Below are 21932 nucleotides of genomic sequence, written 5' to 3'. Positions count from 1 at the left end.
TCTTTTAAAAAAGGGGTTTGCGTACTATTTTACGTTTTCTGCTTTATTTAAGGCTTGTTCCAAAGCTGTTTTATAATTGTGACCAAGGACAGGCTGATCCAGTAGTGGCTGTGGCAAGAGACCAAAGCAGTGTCTACTTGAAACTCCTAATGCATGAGACTCCGCCTCCATCTCACTTTGCAGTGAGCACTATCACCAGGTACAGTATTTGCAGTATTGCATTTGCCTTGCTCTAGTTAAAGAAACACTGGCCACGGTTACGTGCCTAAATTCGATTAAGTGCGCTGTTGTTACCACAAAGACTTAAGTGCATGCTTAATTTTATGTACTGTGAGTATCTTCATTTACTTCAACATCTTTTCAGGGTTGAGGTTTTAGGCTTGATTTTTTTCAAAGGTGCAGACCCTTTAGAGTCAATCAGAGCTGCGAATCCTCAGCACTTTGAAAATTAAGCCTTTTATATATAGGAGCCTAAAATTAGCATCAAAACTTAAAAGCTTTTATCCACTGCAGTGATTTAAAAAAAAATCTTGCCTTGGCTTCTAATCCATTAGAATTATTAAAAGTTAATACTATAAATCTAATAACCCTTCAGTCATTTGTGCTGTCTATTTACATTTTGCACTTCATTTAGCTTAGGCTGTGAAATTAGACCAGTCTATTTAGTCAATTGAACCTTTAGTTTTCATCCACAAGCATAATGCTGTTGTGCCTGGAATGCTAACACTACAAGGAAATTGTTATGTAAATTGTTTTACATTAACATTAAAAATAATTCTTAATTCTACTCATATTATTTCACGAAAAATCTGTTTTTGTGGCCCAAATGTACAGGTCACCCTATCTCAAAAAACATGGGGATGATAGAAGGGATCCAGAGATAGATGATGAAAATGGTTAGAACAATGAATAAACTTAGATACGAAGAGAGTGAAAAGGCTGGGAATGTTTAGCTCTCAAGAGAGACAAATAAGAGGCAGTGTGGCAGAGGTATTAAAATAAGGAATGCCATAAGATAATCAGGAGCACCCAATGTCACATCTGTCTTCCATTTAACCTTACTGCCATTGGACACTCAAAGTGAAAGGCAGTAAATTTAAAACTGATAAAAGGGAATACATTTTAACACAAAATTCAACTAGTCTGTGAAACTCATTTCTCCATTATAGTGGCATTTTATATTAATGAAACCACCCATAAGTAAATTAGCATACATTTTTAAAGAGGGATATAAACGTCATGCTTCAAGACATAATTCAACCATCAACTGATGAGATTAGGAAGAAACTTTCTGTTTTGGAAGGATGATAATTCCATAATTGCCACAGTAGGTTTTCCGGGAACTTTTCTGAAGCATCAGTTTCTGGTCAGTCTCTGACAAAACACTGAATTATATAGTCACTGATCTCATTTGGTAAGTTACCATGAATTTCTGTCTTTTTATTTTTTTTATATGATCTGTTCATATCTACCAAGTCAGTCCCTTTTTTTTGGTCAGTATTATTAAAATAATTTGTGTTTTCAGTTGCACCTCTTTTCCTTGTTACATTTAAAACCAAACCTCTTATATGTAATGGAATAGTACAAAATAAGTCAAATATATTCTAATCTGGAGGAAAAGGTTTTTCCTCCTTAAAACTTGTGTTGTGTTAATGTTGTAGGGTGTTTTGCTGCATTAGTTCTTTCTTCTGTTTAAACTTTAAGTGATAGTTATTTTAATTCTATGTTTATATTATTTCCCCCAACATTCAATTTCAGTGATGAAAGATGTAACCTCATATAATGAAGTGCAAAATGTACTTTATGAAAGAGCATTTTTTTGTTTTTACATGATTATATTAGACTGATTAAAACATGGTAATATTCTTAAAAGGGTCTATAAAATGAAATTGTGAGTGGTTCTTCATGTGATTTCCCATGGCAATTCCACTGTAGATGTGTGCGCCTCATGCAAAGATATCAGATTTTTTTTCCCCCCTCAGCGGTATCTGTCTGCGTGGCTTGAGTGCCCTCTGCTGCCAAAAGCCACTGTGTGCTGGTATAAGAGAGCGGGGTTGTCCCCGATTCCCCTCTCCCCTTCCCACATACTCCCAGTGATGGTTGTCAGAGCAATCTGACTTGTTTATTCATTTGCATTTCTCACTCCTCGTAAATAGTGGTTAATTATTGTTAGTTTCTCAAGTGAATTAGTGTTAGGTTTCTGTTTTTTGTGTCCTTTGGGTTCATTTCTTTTCTCAGTACTGGGCTCCCCAGGGTTCAAATCCTGTGGGACATGCTCAAAGCCCATGCCTGTCAGTGATCCTCATCTGACCTGCCTGAAGTGTTTGGGTGAGGCACAAGTTAGTGACAAGTGTCACATCTGCAAAGGCTTCAACACACAAACCAGAGCAGTGAGACATAAGTGCTTGCTTATGGAAGCAAGCTTATGACCTTCCAGCTGAGACATTGCGTGGGGAGAGCGCCCCAAATACTTCACAATCGGTACACAGTGCTCCATCATATGTATCTTCAGCTCCGTGGTCCTGATCCTTGGTACTGAAGAAGAGACCCAGACCTTCCTCGGGTTCAGTATCTTGTTCTTCCACATTGGTGTTGAGATGAGATGGGGCAAGGACTCTAGTAAGCATGTAGCAGAGAGAGCTGCCCCAGGAGCCTTGCCTATTAAGAGGGGTTTGATGCCTCTGGGCCTGTGCCAGGTCCATTGAGGCTGTCCCCTAAGAAGCATTTGGGGAGCCAACAGTCGATGCTGTTCCCATCTGCCCCAGAGGCATATACAGTCTCTTGGTGTGGGTTTCATCAGCATTGGAAACCATCCAACTGCTTCCTGCACCCACGGCTCAACCCTCACCGCATCGAGAACTCCCCAGTACCACTATCTAGTCCTCTTCTCAAACCAGTTTTATCAAAAGGGAAGCCTCCCTTTCTTCCTTTGGTATCACCATCCCCAGGTTCAGGTTACCTCTTTCTGGTAGAGTCCGCATCAACATCTCCATTATGCGAAGCTTCTGACTACTCAGACTCAGAAGTGCTGGGACACAGTGCACTTACATTCCTTCAAGATTGTCATGGCCATGAACAATGCAGCAACCCAAACATTGGCCTTTTTCTAAGGGGCAATGGCCTGGAAAAGGATGGGTCCCGGGTCCATACCAGTAGCCACTCTGGGCTCCATGGGGCATCCCTCTTCCAGTCAGGACCTCATCTCAACCATCTAGTCAATTGTGGAGAGTGCATCAGATGTGATGGCACCGGGAACATTGTTCCCCAATATCTGATGTTGAAATGGGTACTGGGCCCCAAGAGCATCTCTCTCCGGTGTCTAGTATTCTGATTGGTCCTGACCAACCAGCCTTCTTGGGTAGCTTCTCCACCACAGATTATGGAGTTACCACCACCTCAGATGCTGGCTGCGTCTTTGTCTTCGTCACCAGATGAAGCAGTTGATACAGTGGGAGACTGATCTCCTCCGAAGACCACAGGACCCACTGAAACAAGTGGTTTTCAGTTCTTGGCACTGAAGAATTCTCACAAGTTGGTGGACATTCTAGTATCTGCCACCCTTTCTAAGGTTGATCTGCCAGTCAATGAAGCAGTCATGGAGATGGTCAAGACTCTGTGGTAGACACCCTCTTCCCTGGCTCTTACAGTGAAACGAGCTGACCGGAGGTATTTTGTCCCCCTCTAAAGGGTATACACATTTTTTCCGTCACCCTCTCCGGGTTCTGTTGTTGTAGGAGCTGCTAATGAGTGGGAAAGGCAGGGTTACCAAGCCTCCACAGCTAAGAGCAAAGGCTCAAAAATATTAGATTCGTTTGGTCATAAACTTTATTCCTCAGGGGGCTTGGAGTTTGGGATTGCAAACCAGCAGGCACTTCTGAGTCGATAAGATTACATACTCTGGTAGAACATTGCTAAATTCAAGGACAAATTACCAGAGGATTTCAAGCAAGAGTTCTCAGTGATGGAGGAGAAGGGTTAACTAGTTGCTAAGACTGCCCTCCAGGACAGTCCGGATAGTGAAGATTGGGCCGTGCCAGGAGAAGGTGGTCATGGTTACAGTCCTCTGGATTACCCACAGAAGTACAGCAGACCATACAGGACCGTCTGTTTGAAGGCCTGACCCTGTTCTCTGAGAGAAATGACAGGCTTCAAAGTCTTTAAGATTCTATAGCAACAATTAAGTCCCTTGGAATAAACCACTCCAGTGACTAAAAGAAAGCATTTTCATCAACAACTCTTTCGACACCATAGCTTTGGTGTCCCCAGCATATGCCTAGGAAAAAGGGAAGGAGCTATAAAGGGCGCCCTCCTCTTCAGTGTCAGTGAGCTCATCGCATCCAGCTACCTTTTATAGGCAGACGTTTTGATGGGGTTGTTGAGAACTGTATATCTCCTCACTTCGGTCTGTTCTACCTTTTTTGTCCTGATTCCTAAGTGCCTAGGCCCACACAACATCAGAGCAGAGGGTCTTAAGCACAGTGGAACAGGTGTGTGCCATACAATGTACTTCAAACCTTCCCAGTCTCTCTCTTCACGAACCACTCTCATAAGACTGCCCCTCAGCAGGAGGTCCAATCTCTTCTCCAGATAGGGACCAGAGAGGAAGTACTGTTGGACCTCAGGAGAAAAGGCTTCTATTCCTGTTACTTGATCCCCAAGACAAAAGGAGGTCTCAGGCCCATATTAGATCTAAGAGAGTTGAACAAATTCCTGAAGAAAGTAAAACTTCACACGATTACCCTAGGTCACTTCCCTGGGACCAGGAGACTGGGACAAGGAGTGCCGAGCTCCGCTTGTACACTGCAGCCCAGTACAGCTGGGGTTGGATAATTGTAGCCGAGACAGCCTGGATTTGAGCCAACAGGTTAGTGTAAGGGAGAGCCAGACCCGGGGGAAGAAGGCATTCGCCTGACCTGAGCTCGGTGCTGCAAGGAGCCAAGAAAGTAGATTTAAAACCAAAAATCAGCTAGCTGGACCTTTTCCCAATCCCCCAGCTTCCAGGGTTTGATTTCTGAAAACAGCTGGGCAGCTAACCCCAGGCCACGCCTGGGGAAGGAGTAAAAGGGAGCTGAAATCAAGCTAGCTCCACCTTTGATCCTGTAGTTAGGGCTTCATCCCTGGCGGCACGGTGCCCCGTCCCCATTGGGCACATGGCCCTGCCTCATCCCACCCCACCCTTTATTCATGCAGCTCTCCTCGCCGGCTAACCTCCCTCCCCCCACCTGCCCACTTCGTTAGCCATCTTTCCCTGCACCATAGGGTGCGCTACCTATGACGGAGCATCGAGATAGAACACATTTGGGCAAAAAGAAACCCTGGCTAATGTGCTGCTCTCTCCAAAGTGCCCCTGGCTTTAGCGAAGTATCTTACTAGCTTCCACAAATTTCTTTTCCTCGCCTGCATATTATGGTGATCACAGCCCAAGAAGCCCTGGAATGTGATTCCTTCCGAGGACATGCTCAGTTGAGATGTAATGACATTGACTTAGTGTGCAAAAGAATATAGTAAGAAGAGCATGGAATGAATTTTATTAACATTATTAAGCTGCTTGTGAATGATTTTGTGACTCTACTCACCTGGGTGCATACACATATATATAATTCTCTGGAAATTTGTTTAGTGACACTTCAGACTCCTTTTGAGTGCTTAAACAGCTACATTTTGCGACTTTTCAGGGTTTGTCTGGTGACTTCATTCTATATGGAGTTGGCAACACTGGTCCCAACCATCAAAAGTTTCTCAGGTTCGTGGTGAATAGTTGACACTATCAGTTCACAATGCTTCCCTTCAGCCTGGCAGCTGCTCGTAGGGTATTCACAAATTGCTTGGTGGTGGTAGCAAATCTTCTTTGAAAATTACGTATCTGTCTTCCCCGTACCTGGTTGTGTCCAGGATATCCACCCCTTTATCCGTATTCAATGCTCTGGGGCTCCTAGTGAATCAAGAAAAATCAATATTGAAACCTGTATAGACAATAGAATTCATTGGAACAGTCCTCATCTCTACAGGGCCAGAGCTTTTCTACCACAAAACAAGTTTGAAACCATTTGAAACCTAGTATTTCAAATGAAAGCTTGTCTGCTCACAACAGCACTCAAGTGTCTCAGGCTGTTGGGTTACATGGAAGCATGTACTTATGTAGTACAACATGCCAGACTGCAGTTCAGGAAGCTACTAGCATGGCTAACATAAGTATATGCCCCGAGTTGTCACCATTTGGACAAGTGGTACGAGTGCCAGAGCTAGTCCTGTTGTCTCTAGACTGGTGGATAGATCCTCTAAAAGTGTTCATGGGCATTCCCTTCCTTCTCACACTACCAGTACTCACTCTAGTCATGGACACATCATCTTTAGGTTGGGGAGCTCACATTGGGTCATCTCAAGACCTAGAAACTCGCATAAATGTGAGGGAGTTAAGAGTAGTAAGTCTGCTTGCTCAACCTTCCTTCCCCACAGAGTGGGGAAAAATCTTAGGGTTAAGGGCAATCTAGTTTCCTCTATCATTTACACCATCGTCTGTAGTCCAGAGATTATGCCAGTTTTGGATGGGTGGTCCTGTAGTCATTTTTCAGATAGACTCCGAATCCATCTCCTCCGCTGTTTGCTTGTGAGTCACCTATAGTGGAATTCTGATGTGGAATCACTCAAAGAAGAAGAAACGGTTACCTACCTTTGCATACTGTTGTTCTTCGAGATGTTGCTCATGTCCATTCCACAACCTGCCCACCTTCGCTTCTGAGTTGGAGTCACAATGGAACTGAGAGGGATGGGGGCGGCTCCCCCTCTTAGACCACCGCACAGTGATGAATGGTGGCATTGGGCGCTCAAGTCACCGTGATGAGTACTGCTGAGGGGGGAAAAAAATCTCTGACATCTGTGCATGAGGCGTACACACACCTGTGGTGAAATGGACATGTGCAGCACATCTTGAAGAACAACAGTTACAGAAAGGTAAGTAACTGTTTCTTTCCATATTCTTGATGCCTAGATCAGGAAATCAGTCTGGAAATTCTGCCTCTGTCATCACTACCAGCAATAAATATTCTGGAGTTGGAACATAGGCCATCAGTAAGATGTCAGCTAGGCAGAAAGAAATCCAATATGAGCATTCAAAAATCAATAGATCAACTAAACATTTGTTGGTGAAGTAGGAAACGGCTCTTACTTGACATGTCTGCGTTCACATTGTCTTTCACTTAAGGTGCTGTATTTTACATGGTCATTTTTATCGTCTTACATACACTTTAAAATACCTACTGGTGTAAAAATGTAAATCCATTTTGTACATTTCCAAGGATGGGAGAAACAGCCTTCATTACATGATTCAATATTAGTTAAAATATTTTATTAGAACCCCAAACTCTCCCTTTATAAAACATGAGAATCAGAATGACTTAGAAGTGAATTACTCTATTTAAGGTTTTTAATTTTTAATTTGATAGTGTGTGTCCCATCACTCTCCCTTACTGTCAACTATGTTCTTAATAATACACCTTTCCAGTTTCTCTTGAGTCTGGAGACAGGCTGAGCCATATAGTTATAAGGGCCTGCTGCGTTAATCAAGTTGCAGAATTCAGGCCTTAGGTTGTAAGCTCTTCGGGGCAGGGACTTGATTATCTTATTTGTAAAATGTCATGTGCTCACAGTGCTACAGAAACAATAAAGCTAAAACAAATTAAGAAATAGTACAAAATACAGACTGCAAAGCTCTTAATAGCCTTTTCATTTAATACTACAAGGAAGCAATGTCATTACTTTGGGTATGTCTACACTACGAAATTAGGTCGAATTTATAGAAGCCGGTTTTATAGAAATCGATTTTATACAGTCGATTGTGAGTGTCCCCACATAAAATCCTCTAAGTGCATTAAGTTGGCGGACCGCGTCCACAGTACCGAGGCTAGCGTCGACTTCCGGAGCGTTGCACTGTGGGTAGCTATCCCGCAGTCTCCACTGCCCATTGGAATTCTGGGTTGAGATCCCAATGCCTGATGATGCAAAAACAGTGTCGCGGGGGGTTCTGGGTACGCGTCGTCAGGCCCCTCCCCCTCCATCAGAGCAACGGCAGACAATCGATTCGCGCCTCTTTACCTGGGTTACCTGTGCAGACAACATACCACGGCAAGCATGGAGCCCGCTCAGCTCAACTCAGCTCACCATCACCATATGTCATTTGGGTGCCGGCAGACGTGGTACTGCATTGCTACACAGCAGCAGCTAATTGCCTTTTGGCAGTAGACGGTGCAGTATGACTGGTAGCCATCATTGGCTGTCTGGGTGCTGGCAGACGTGGGGCTGCATTGCTATACAGCAGCAGCTCCTTGCCTTTTGGCAGTAGATGGTGTATTACGACTGGTATCCATCGTCGTCGTATTCCTCAGTGAGTTCGGTCAGAGGCACCTGGACAGACATGTTTTGTCTCCTGGAGACTCAGTCCTGCCAGAACTCCTATTGAACCGTCTTGACAATGATGGCTAGCAGTTGTAATACAGCATCTTCTGACAAGCACCCAGAAGATGCCGATGGCTATCAGTCATGCTGCACCGTCTGCTGCCAGCTTAAGATGTAAAAAATAGATGGACCAGATTTGTTCTGTATTCATTTGCTTCCCCCTCCCTCCGTGAAATCAACAGCCTGCTAAACCCAGGGTTTTGAGTTCAATCTTTGGGGGGGCCATTCTGTGTGACAGTTGTTTGTGTTTCTCCCTCATACACAGCCACCTTTGTTGATTTAATTCCCTGTACCTGTAAGCCATGTCGTCACTCGCTCCTCCCTCCATCAGACAATAGTTTCGCGCCTTTTTTCAGCCCAGACGCCATAGCACTGGATCATGGAGCCCGCTCAGATCACCATGGCAATTATGAGCACTATGAACACCACGCGCATTGTGCTGGAGTATATGCAGAGCCAGAACATGCCAAAGCAAAACCAGGCGAGGAGGCGATTGCAGCGCGGCGACGAGAGTGATGAGGAAATTGACGTGGACATAGACCACAAAGTACAGGCCCCAGCAATGTGCAAATCATGGTGTTACTGGGGCCGTGGAACGCCAATTCTGGGCCCGGGAAACAGGCACAGACTGGTGGGACCGCATTGTGTTGCAGGTGTGGGACAATTCCCAGTGGCTGCAAAACTTTCGCATGCGTAAGGGCACTTTGATGGAACTTTGTGACTTGCTTTCCCCTGCCCTGAAGCGCCAGAATACCAGGATGAGAGCAGCCCTCACAGTTGAGAAGCGAGTGGCGATAGCCCTGTGGAAGCTTGCAACGCCAGACAGCTACCGGTCAGTCTGGAATCAATTTGGAGTGGGCAAATCTACTGTGGGGGCTGCTGTGATCCAAGTTGCCAGGGCAATGAAAGACCTGGTGATATCAAGGGTAGTGACTCTGGGAAACGTGCAGGTCATAGTGGATGGCTTTGCTGCAATGGGATTCCCAAACTGTGGTGGGGCGATAGACGGAACCCATATCCCTATCTTGTCACCGGAGCACCAAGCCACCGAGTACATAAATTGCAAGGGGTACTTTTACAATGCTGCTGCAAGCCCTGGTGGATCACAAGGGATGTTTCACTAACGTCAACGTGGGATGGCCGGGAAAGGTACATGATACTCGCGTCTTCAGGAACTCTGGTCTGTTTCAAAAGCTGGAGGAAGGGACTTTCTTCCTGGACCAGAAAGTAACTGTTGGGGATGTTGAAATGCCTATCGTGATCCTTGGGGACCCAGCCTACCCCTTAATGCCATGGCTCATGAAGCCGTACACAGGCAGCCTGGACAGTAGTCAGGACCTGTTCAACTTTTGGCTGAGCAAGTGCCGAATGGTGGTGGAATGTGCATTTGGACGTTTAAAAGCGCGCTGGTGCAATTTACTGACTCGGATAGACCTCAGCGAAGCCAATATTCCAATTGTTATTGCCGCTTGCTGTGCGCTCCACAATATCTGTGAGAGTAAGGGGGAGACATTTATGGCGGGGTGGGAGGTTGAGGCAAATCGCCTGGCCACTGATTACGCGCAGCCAGACACCAGGGTGGTTAGAAGAGCACAGCAGGACATGGTGCGCATCAGAGAAGCTTTGAAAACGAGTTTTGTGACTGGCCAGGCCACGGTGTGAAACTTCTGTTTGTTTCTCCTTGATGAACCCTCCGCCCCTCCCTCCCCCCAGTTCACTCTACTTCCCTGTAAACTAACCACCCTCCCCTCCCCCCTTCGAGCACCGCTTGCAGAGGCAATAAAGTCATTGTTATTTCACATTCATGCATTCTTTATTAATTCCTCACACAAGTAGGGGGATAATTGCCAAGAAAGCCTGGGATGGGTGGGGGAGGACGGATGGAAAAGGACACACTGCAGTTTAAAACTTTAACACTTATTGAAGGCCAGCCTTCTGATGCTTGGGCAATCATCTGGGGGAGTGACTGGGTGGCCGGAGGCCCCCCAACTGCGTTCTTGGGCGTCTGGGTGAGGAGGCTATGGAACTTGGGGAGGAGGGCTGTTGGTTACACAGGGGCTGTAGTGGTGGTCTCTGCTCCTGCTGCCTTTCCTGCAGCTCAGCCATACGCTGGAGCATATCAGTTTGATGCTCCGGCTGCTGGAGCAATCGATTCTTGCCTTCTGTCAGCAAGCTGACACCACCTATCCTCTTCAGCCCGCCACTTGCTCTGTTCATCCCACGATTCAGCCCGCCACCTCTCCTCTCGTTCATATTGTGCTTTTTTGCACTCTGACATTGACTGCCTCCACGCATTCTCCTGTACTTTGGCAGCGTGGGAGGACATCTGGAGCTCCGAGAACATATCATCCCGAGTCTGCCGTTTTTTCCTTCTAATCTTCACTAGCCTCTGTGAAGGAGAAACATTTGCAGCTGGTGGAGGAGAAGGGAGAGGTGGTTAAAAAATACATATTTTAGAGACCAATGGGTACACTCTTTCACGTTAAATTTTGCTGTTCACATTACACAGCACATGTGCTTTCGTTACAAGGTTATATTGAGGGCCTGCCGGTTTGGTGTGAGAGATCACTCACGCAGTGCCAAGCAACAGATTTCGGCTTGCAGGCAGCCATGGTAAGCCACAGTCTTTTGGCTTTTTTAACCTTCTTACCATGTGGGAATGGTTTCAAACAGTAGCGCCCTCATTTCCCATACCAAGCATCCGTTGGGTTGGCCATTTAAAATGGGTTTGCAGTGTAAAAGGAGGGGCTGCAGTTTCCGGATTAACATGCAGCACAAACCCAACTACCCCCCCTCCCCCCAATTCTCTGGGATGAGCACTTCACCCCTCCCCCCCACCGCGTGGCTAACAGCAGGGAACATTTCTGTTCAGCCGAGCAGGAACGGGCACCTCTGAATGCCCCCTTAATAAAATCACCCCATTTCAACCAGGTGACCGTGAATGATATCACTCTCCTGAGGATAACAAAGAGAGATAAAGAATGGATGTTGTCTGCATGCCAGCAAACACCGGGACCATACGCTGCTATGCTTTGTTATGCAATGATTCCAGACTATGTGCTACTGGCCTGGCGTGGTAAAGTGTCCTACCATGGCGGACGGGATAAGGCAGCCCTCCCCAGAAACCTTTTGCAAAGGCTTTGGGAGTACATGAAGGAGAGCTTTCTGGAGATGTCCCTGGAGGATTTCCACTCCATCCCCATACACGTTAGCAGACTTTTCCAGTAGCTGTACTGGCCGCGATTGCCAGGGCAAATTAATCATTAAACACACTTGCTTTTAAACCATGTGTAATATTTACAAAGGTACACTCACCAGAGGTCCCTTGTGTGCCCTCAGGGTCTGGGAGCATGCTTTGGGTGAGTTCGGGGGTTACTGGTTCCAGGTCCAGGATGATAAACATATCCTGGCTGTTGGGGAAACCGGTTTCTCCGCTTCCTTGCTGTGAGCTATCTTCATTGTCTTCATCATCATCTTCCTCGTACCCCGAAACCGCTTCCCTGTTGCGTGATTCTCCATTGCTGGAGTCAAAGCACACGGTTGGGGTAGTGGTGGCTGCACCCCCTAGCATGGCATGCAGCTCCACGTAGAAGCGGCATGTTTGCGGCTCTGCCCCGGACTTTCCGTTTGCCTCTCTGGCTTTGTGGTAGGCTTGCCTTAGCTCCTTAATTTTCAAGCGGCACTGCTGTGTGTCCCTGTTATGGCCTCCGTCCTTCATGGCCTTTGAGAATTTTTCTAATACTTTGCCATTTCGTTTACTGCTACGGAGTTCAGCTAGCACTGATTCGTCTCCCCATATGGCGAGCAGATCCTGTACCTCCCGTTCTGTACATGCTGGAGCTCTTTTGCGATCCTGGGACTCCATCATGGTTACCTGTGCTGATGAGCTCTGCGTGGTCACCTGTGCTCTCCACGCTGGGCAAACAGGAAATTAAATTCAAACATTCACGGGCCTTTTCCTGTCTACCTGGTCAGTGCATCTGAGTTGAGAGTGCTGTCCAGAGCGGTCACAATGAAGCACCGTGGGATAGCTCCCGGAGGCCAATAACGTCGAATTCCGTCCACACTACCCCAAATCTGACCCGCAAAGGCCGATTTTAGCGCTAATCCCCTCGTCGGAGGTGGAGTAAAGAAACCAGTTTAAAGGGCCCTTTAAGTCGAAAAAAAGGGCTTCGTCGTGTGGATGTATCCAGGCTTAATTCGATTTAACGCTGCTAAATTCAACCTAAACTCGTAGTGTAGACCAGGCCTTTGTGGTCTGAAACAGTTAGATATGTTTAAGCAGAAACTAAGAGCCAATGCTAGAAGAGTGATAACTTACAAAGAGCTTAGTTAGGTATTGGAAAATCAGTCTGTTGCTATGCACTGGCAGTGCGATGAGATGAGCAATTAAAAAAAAAAACAAAAACCTGCTTTAGTCGCTCCAGCAGTAATACCATAAGAGCTTGCAGCTTAAAATGTAATTCTACAAAGATAAAGTTAATTGGGATTTAGAATGTGAGTACGATTATGTGTTGCATTTCATTGTTACGTCTTGTTTAATATCTGGTGGACATTTTGTGAAATTTATCTCCTCAACCATCATTCACGTTTAATTTTAACTATTTTTAACAAGATACCGTTTGACTTTTATATACTCATGTTTTAATTAGTTAATTATGCTTGATTCAGAACATACAGGGGTTACAACATGGTGCAAAGTCCAACAGATGTCACTATGGAAAACAACCTTTCTAGGGTTATCTCAGCCGTTTCCCAGGCATTGACAACATCAACTACAAGAGCACTTACGGTGAGTATTTTTATAATCTATAAATAACATAAATAATTTTAATATTTTTTTATTCTATCTATAAAAAAAATAAATTCAATACTTTCTTGCTGTATGCATGTGCCCCAAGTGTCATATAGCAGGTAATGAAGAAATGTTGATGATGGAAATACAGTGTATTGTGCTCCTACTCCCTATACTGTTAACATTGTACCATCTTGCTTAATTTTTTCAGTTTGGCTGCTGTGAAGCTTTGTGTCTTCTCTCCACAACGTTTCCAGTCTGCACATGGACTGTAGGATGGCACTGTGGGTATGTTTCTTCATCCAGTATACAAGCTTCTAGAATTCATGTTTACAAAAACAGAGGACACTCATTCAGGTATCAGAAGCCCTGCTTTAATTATTTGCTGTTAAGCCTCACTTAGCAGTTGTTTAAATATTTCATAGACAGGTTTTAACATATTAGGCTCATAACAGGCAGGCATTGAACCAAATAACAGCACTTTCCACAATCTTAAATAATACAGTCCAAATTCTGTGGTATTGGTTGTAACTGTTAGAAAAAAAATCAGTGTTTGTTTGTCAAATGGAAATGGACAAAATATTGTGGTGGCAGAGAGGGAGCTTCTGAAGGAATGTTCTAAACTCTGGAATGGTAGATCAGCCTTTTTTTTTTTTTTTTTTTTTTGGGGTGGGGGGGGAGGGAGTCTGAATTTTTCACGTGACCTATTCCTTATGTCTGTGTTGTAGGTGTTTGGCAATGGAAAGTAGTATATAGCTGTTTGTATAAAGGGGACTGGTAGATGCTTTCCAGTTGCTTTTACCAGGAAGTCTAAGAAATGGAAAGCACTAGTTGAAGTGCATACTTCCACTTATGTGGTTAAAGTGATTTTGAAAGCCCTAAGATACTGTCTGTCTTCCAAAGAGATCTGTTACTTAAAGTAACCGTAGCCTTTTTAATATTAGGGTTTGATCCTGTGTGTATTGCTGCATGTCCACTAAAATCAGTTACTGCACAGGTGTAAATATTGTAGCTGATTTCACATGTTGTGTGGCTGTGCATCTGCTTGGTTTGTGGGATTTTTTTGTTTTGGTCAAAACTTGTTGTTCCAAGTGTTCTTATTTATTCGTGTGTGTGTGTGTGTGTTTCTGCTGCATCTACTATTTTCAGTTAACCGAATATACATTAATAAACTATCATCTGTCTGCACTTCCCATGCCAACTGTACTGCTTTTGCTGGTGTTGGTGCCCCTCCTCCCCTACATTAGGCTTCTGTTCAAGTCTTTTAAGTTCATATGTTTGCTTGGGTGCTGGTTTCTCTCCCTATTTCCACATATACAGAATTAGTCTCTCACATGCTTTCTCATGTTTTCTACTTCAGCGTTTTTTCTCCCTTTCTGGTGACTGAATCGCAAGGGGAATCTATGCCTTAATTTCATTACTTGTGGTAAAATTACAAAATCTTGCTGCTTCTCTGGTTGCCTGAAGTTGTGTTGTGAAGTATAATCTCTTTAAAGACAAGTGTATCTTTTTTGTTCATCGTCTTGCCCTATCTTTCTATATCAGGCTCAATTTTGCAATACTATTGCAATTAGCAGTCCATCCATTCAGTATACTGTGTGCGACATCTGTGTGCTGAAAGCTTATCTTTTTGAGCTATAATCTTCTCATTTTACAGGTGAAATAGGTTCAGACCTGATCAATATTTGACCGGCAGGAAGGATGGATAAAAATCTATAGGTTTTTTTTTGAAAAATAAAAAAGATTTTTTTAATTGGATTTTTTAAATTTTGTTTGTTATATTTTTTTTCTTTTTAAAAATAAACCTGTTTAAAATGAAATCTGAATTTAATACAAAATATGTTAAGGCCTAAACTTGTTATAGTTTAGTTATAAATGTGAAACACATTTATAAGAGAAGTTTATGTACCCAAAGCATTTGTGTACATTTGCTTTGTTTAATAAAAATAAATTTATATGCTGTTTTGTGTCTAATTAAATTAGTTACCATCCTAATGCAGCTTGACGCAAATGAGCCAAACGTTAATTATCTAGTAAATAAGAAATATATCATTCACCATTTTCTAGAATACTAAAAATATACAGCTAATAAGAATTTGAAAATATTAAGCTATATAATTGCTTCAGTAAATGTATATAGTTATAGTATATCTTCCTATGTAGCAAAAAGATTTACCAAATCTAGGGCCAAGGCTTTATTTAGTTGGAAATCAACATGTTTGAATCAACCAACAAGAATGTACCTTTCTTTAGAAAATAACTGAAGTACAAATGGAAATGCTGATTAAAATTGATAATTTAAATTCAGGCTTTCCACTAGGTGGATAAAATCATGATTTAAATCAATCCCTGTGTTGGGAGATCACAAAGAAAAAGTAGAGTACTGTAGAAAGTGGGGTTGGTGATTTAATAAATAACTCATGCCCTTTTCTGAGTCAACACAAAATCAGTGTCTCTTTATGGGGCTCAGTCTTGTTAAAAGTCCCATATGTAGGTCCAAAATGAAGCTGCTTATTCTCATTTTCCAGGCCCTCCGTTGTTTAGCCCCTCGTATTTCTCTCAGCTTTGTCTTCTTTTAGTCTCTCTCAATGTTTTCTTTACTCTGCCCATACTGCTTGTCTGATTACTCCCTCCCATTCCTATCTCTGTTGTTTTTCATTCTGTCCATAAATTTGAAATGACCTGTCCACTATGCCTCCACTCATTTCATTAAATTTCTGCTCCACTCCCTTCAGGGTGGCTTGCCAATTTGTGCATATAAAATGTACAAATAACAAGTTGAAATAAAAACCATCCTCAAAAGGCATGCAGTACTCCTACATGATTGCATGGTCATGTTATTGTTTTTTGGCTTTCTCTTTTCCCAAGCCCTCCAATTGCTTGTTTCCTCTTGTTCTTGTATTAATTTAGATTGTAAATTCTGTGGAGTAGAAACTCATTTTGGTAACGTGTTGTGTGCATTGATGGTGGGAGGGGGCTCCAGGCAGGGAGTTGAGGCGTGGGAGGGGGTGAGGGCTCCGGCTGGGGTGTGTGCTCCAGGTTGGGACCAGGGATGAGAGGATTGGGGTGCAGGAGGGGACTTCGGACTGGAGCTGAGGGGTTTTGGGTGCAGGAGGGGGCTCTGGATTGGGGCAGGGTATTGGGGTATGGGAGGGGGCTTCGGCTGGGCAGGGGATTGGGGTGTGTTAGGGGGTGAGGGGAGAGGGCTCTGGGTAGCACTTACATCAGTCGGCTCCCGGGAAGCGGTGGCATGTCCTCCCTCCCACTCTTAGACGGAGGCGAGGCCAGGCAGCTCTGCGCGCTGCAGGAGCCTCCCCTGCAGCTCCCATTGGCTGCGGTTCCTGACCAATGGGAGCTGCGCAGCCGGCGCTCAGGGTGGGGGCAGCACATAGAGGCCCCCTAGCCGTCCCTCTGCCTAGGAGCCAGAGGGACATGTCGCCACTTCCTGGGAGCTGTGCGGAGTCTGGTAGGGAGCCTGCCAACTACACGCCAACCAGACTTTTAACGGCCTGGTCAAAAAAATTTTCCGGTCGAAAACTGGACACCTGGCTACCCCCTAATGTTAACTGGTGTTCCTCAATAAGTCTAAAACTAAGACCAACAGTTTCTATGCTGTGTTTGAGCTTAACTTTTGAAACATTTAAATCCACATCCTTTTCCATTGCTATTCTTAGTATGTGCCTATTTCTAAACATCTTTAACAGAGCATCCAAACATACATTATATATTTGCGAGCATTTTAATTTGATAGTTCATTATAACAAACCATTGTTTTGTTTTACATCATGCCTTAATATTGAAATATGCAAATTAGCAGTAGGTTCCCTAAGTAGCTGTGATGATCACTGCAGTAGCAAAGCACTCTAGTTCTTCATTGGATGCACAACAGCTTCCATGTTAATCTTTGCTGAAACTTTTTGTGTGTACTTAATTCAAGATATTAAAGGTAGTTCAGCCATACAGATAGATTAATAGTTTCAAATTAATAAGAAATATAATGTTAAAACCATGTACCACACTGTTCTTAGTTTCCATAAGACTGAAAATTTGCCTAGGAAGACATGTATGACAATTTCCTAATGAAACTTTCAGTACTTCCCAGCTGAGTCCTTCGGAGGAATCTCGGAAGAGCTGTACCATTGGAATGGCTGGAATGGTTTTGTCCCTTCTTTCAACGGCCTGGTTCCCACTGGATCTTTCTGCACATCAAGATGCTTTGATTTTGGCTGGAAACTTGCTTGCAGGTAGACAAAAATTGTTGGGTTGTGTTAGTGTGTGCTCAGTGTCATAATCTCCATTATGTAGTCAGAATGCCCCATCTCCATTTCACTCTAAACAATAAAATACTTGCAAGCTTCAGAGCTGAAGAAATGCAGGGCAAAAAAAAAAAAGTTGTTATACCCCCTTTTGGATTATCTTTCAAGTCTAATGGTTTCTCCTTGTTGGGCTGGGCATCTGATGCTCGTGCATGGCAATTATCTGATCTGTGGGCCTTCTCAAATTTTAATAATATTTGTACAATTGGCTTTCCCTATGTATGACCTGATAATATCCTAACCATAATAAGTATCAGAGGGGTAGCCATGTTAGTCTGTATCCACAAAAATAACAAGGAGTCCAGTGGCACCTTAAAGACTAACAGATTTATTTGGGCATAAGGTTTCGTGGGTAAAAAACCCACTTCTTCAGATGCATGGAGTGAAAATTACAGACACAGGCATAAATATACTGGCACATGAAGAGAAGGGAGTTACTTTACAAGTGGAGAGCCAGTGCTGACAAGGCCAATTCAGTCAGAGTGGATGTGGTCCACTCCCAATAATTGATGGAGGTGTCAATATCAAGAGAGGAAAAATTGCTTTTGTAGTGAGCCAGCCTCTTGCAGTCCCTATTCAAGCCCAAATCGATGATGATAAGCTTGTAAATGAATTGTAACTCTGCAGTTTCTCTTTGAAGTCTGTTTCTGAAGTTTTTTTGTTGAAGGATGGCTACTTTTAAATCTGTTATTCACGTCTATCTCCCTGGACATTGTTCTACTGGCTTTTACCATTCCTGATGTCTGATTTGTGTCCATTTATTCTTTTACGTAGAGACTGTCCGGTTTGGCCAATGTACATGGCAGAGGGGCATTGCTGGCACATGATGGCATATATCACATTGGTAGATGTGCAGGTGAATGAGTCCCTGATGGTGTGGCTGATGTAGTTGGGTCCTGTGATGGTGTCGCTAGAGTAGACATAGGGACAGAGTAGGCAACAGGGTTTGTTACAGGGATCGGTTCTTGGGTTAGTGTTTCTGTGGTGAGGTGTGTAGTTGCTGGTGAGTATTTGCTTCAGGTTGGGGGGCTGTCTGTAAGTGAGGACTGGCCTGCCTCCCAAGGTCTGTGAGAGTGAGGGATCATTTTCCAGGATAGGTTGTAGATCATTGATGATGTGCTGGAGAGGTTTTAGCTGGGTGCTGTACATGATGGCCAGTGTTGTTCTGTTATATTCCTTATCGGGCCTGTCCTGTAGTAGGTGACTTCTGGGTATCCGTCTCGCTTTGTCAATCTGTTTCCTAACTTCTCCAGGTGGGTATTGTAGTTTTAAGAATACTTGATAAAGATCTTGTAGGTGTTTGTCTCTGTCTGAGGGATTGGAGCAAATTGAGCTGTATTTTAGGGCTTGGCTGTAGACAATGGATCATGTGATGTGTTCTGGATGGAAGCTGGAGGCATGTAGGTAAGTATAGCAGTCAGTAGGTTTCTGGTATAGGGTGGTGTTTATGTGACCATCACTTACACTGCTCTACAGCCAAAATGCTTCTGAAATAAATGTAGTCAAACTTTACTAATTCTGGGTCTCTGAGAACGAAAATGATGCTTAAAATTGTTGATTGGCTCTAGTTTTCAAGATATGCTATTGGGTCAGTATATACGACCCTTGACTTGGGAATGGCGGAGGATAAGTGAGTTATAAAGGGAAGGGATCTCAATTTAAACCAGAAATGACTAAAATACATCTTTGACCGGATCTATGAATAAATCTATGACTGGGTTTGGACAGTACTTGCTTTTTAGGCAAAACAATGAATGATGCAATCTGAAGCTGGTATTGCGTCATACATGATATGAATTGCATCGTGTTATTCCTAGAAGTCATGGATGATGCAATCATAACGAAGCTTACATCACTCTGCTGAACAAATTGCCCTATATTAGCTCTAGAAATCATACAGTGTGGTGCTCTTTTATTTGTCAGTGTTTGATTTTGCAAAGGGACACATTTCTGTTTAGCCAAAGTGAGCAGAGATGCCTCATACTTGTGTGAACGGTGCAGATAACTTCTGCTATGTTCGTGGTGAAGTGACTTTTGCATCACAAAAGCGCAGTATAACCACTATGGTTAAGAAAGCTTATCACCTTTCTTTTGGCTGCAAAATTGGAGATCAGGACAAGAGGTGGGCCCCACACATATACTGCAACACTTGTGCAACAAATCTTTGCCAGTGGTTGAACAGGAAAAGGAAATCTATGCCTTTTGCAGTGCCAATGATTTGGAGAGAGCCAACAGATCATACCAGCAATTGTTACTTCTGCATGGCACCTCCAGTTGGGAAAGGTGTGTCAAAGAAGAAAAAGTGGACTGTGCATTATCCAAACATTCCATCAGCTATACGCCCAGTACCCCATGGAGAAGGACTGCTGGTTCCTGATGCACCAGAATCATTCTCACTTGAGTCAGATGAGGAAGAGGATGAAACTTCTGGTCCTGAACCATCAATGTCACAGGACCCACATTTTCTCCCATCCTCCTCCTCTGAACCACACCTCATAACACAAGGTGAACTGAATGACCTTGTCAGGGATTTGGAACTACCCAAGAGTAAGGCAGAGCTGTTAGGCTCCAGACTACAGCAGTGGAATCTCCTGGCAGGTGATGTTAGGGTTTCCATGTTCCGTGACCGTCAAAAGGATCTTGTCCCATTCTTCTTCATGGAAGGTGATCTTGTAGCCTGCAACAACATCAATGGTGTGATGGCAGCCCTCAACATCGTTCACGATCCAGATGAGTGGAGACTGTTCATTGATTCATCGAAGACGAGACTTAAAGCTGTTTTACTGCATAATGGCAATGTTTTGCCATCAATTCCAGTTTGTCATGCAGTCCATATGAAGGAAACCTATGACAACATGAAACAACTTTTGAGGTGCATAAACTATGACCAACATGAGTGACAGCTTTGTGGCGATTTGAAGGTTGTTGCTCTCTTGCTTGGTCTGCAGACTGGATACACAAAGTACTGCTGTTTTCTCTGCGAATGGGATAGTCGTGCAAGAGAGTCCCACTACATCAAGAAAGATTGGCCACTCCGACAGTCATTGGAGCCTGGGAGGAAAAGTGTTCAGCATCCACCACTTGTTGAATCAAGGAAGATTTTGTTACCACCCTAACACATCAAGCTGGGTCTGATGAAGAACTTTGTCAAGGTCATTGACAAAACACAAGCAGCTTTCAAGTACCTCCGTGGAAAATTTCCAAGGTTAAGTGAAGCTAAGATAAAGGAAGGTGTCTTTGTTGGTCCTCAGATTCGTGAACTTCTTCCAGATGATGCATTTGACCATGGACTGCATGGCAAGGAAAAGACGGCATGGAAAGCCTTCCAGTTAGTGGCAATAAATTTTCTCGGAAACAACAAGGCAGAGTACTACAGGTTGTTAGTGGAAAACCTCCTCAAGGCATACAAAAGCCTTGGTTGCAACATGGCACTAAAGATACATGTTTTGCACTCTCATCTAGATTTTTTTTCACCGAACTGCGGAGCAGTGAGCGACAAGCACGGCGAGCGATTTCACCAGGACATTGCAACAATGGAGAAATGCTATCAGGGCAAATGGAGCCCATCAATGCTTGCAGACTATTGTTGGACAGTGACAAGAGATGCTCCATTTAATGAATACAAGAGACAAGCCAAGAAGCGCTGAGTAGACACTGAATAGGATTAAACTATGTACATAATAGTTTTTTGCCTTTTGTTTCATAATAAATTTTATTTATATAACCCTTTTGCTGATTTTTAAAGTGTTACATAAACAGGACAGGTGAAATATTATCATGTAAAGCAACCATAAACACATGAAAAGACCTAGGTTTACAATTAATGATTAAAACTCTACTATCTACACAATATACATAGACATAAAATGTAAAAACTTAAATATCTTAGAAACAGTAGCCAATCCGTTGTTTTAATTGTCATATTTGAATTCAGCACATCAAAATACATAATAAATAGCACATTTTATGGCCGTGGCTTCATCAGGGATACTGTTCCTGACAGTTTGTAGTCCTTCCTCGTGTGGCATGTTGGTGTAAAGAACTTCTACATCCATGGTGGCCTGGATGGTGTTTTCAGGAAGATCACCAATGCATTGTAGTTTCCTCAGGAAGTCGGTGGTGTCTCCAAGATAGGTAGGAGTGCTGGTAGTGTAGGGTCTGAGGAGAGAGTCCAAATAGCCAGATAATCCTGCTGTAGGAGTGCCAATGCCTGAGATAATGGAGCGTCTAGGATTTCTAGGTTTATGGATCTTGGGTAGCAGATAGAATACCCCTGGCTGGGGTTCTAGGGGGTGTGTGTCTGTCTAGATTTGTTCCCATGCTATAGCGGGGAGTTTCTTGAGCAGATGGTGTAGTTTCTTTTGGCACTC

General features: G+C 43.7%; 1 protein-coding gene across 7 annotated transcripts in view; it reads left to right on the top strand.

The window, feature by feature from the left end:
- The window catches only part of HTT (huntingtin), a 212571-nt gene that overhangs the window by 76920 nt on the left and 113719 nt on the right, over positions 1-21932 (top strand). For 6 of the 7 annotated variants that reach the window (XR_010601950.1, XM_065598286.1, XM_005304085.5 and 3 more), the window contains 4 exons: positions 53-199; positions 13123-13243; positions 13458-13603; positions 17339-17490. Coding sequence is in view for 6 of the 7 variants with exons in the window: in XM_065598286.1 (XP_065454358.1) it covers positions 53-199; positions 13123-13243; positions 13458-13603; positions 17339-17490 (566 nt within the window). In the remaining variant the exon portion in view is untranslated. The remainder of the gene's footprint in view (positions 1-52; positions 200-13122; positions 13244-13457; positions 13604-17338; positions 17491-21932) is intronic. The other variant, XM_005304086.5, reaches the window with a different exon arrangement.

The sequence above is a fragment of the Chrysemys picta genome, chromosome 5 (assembly GCF_011386835.1).
Source record: "Chrysemys picta bellii isolate R12L10 chromosome 5, ASM1138683v2, whole genome shotgun sequence".
NCBI classification, from domain to species: Eukaryota; Metazoa; Chordata; order Testudines; family Emydidae; genus Chrysemys; species Chrysemys picta.
Note: the sequence above shows the minus strand (reverse complement) of the source record. Positions and strands in the feature narration are given on the sequence as shown.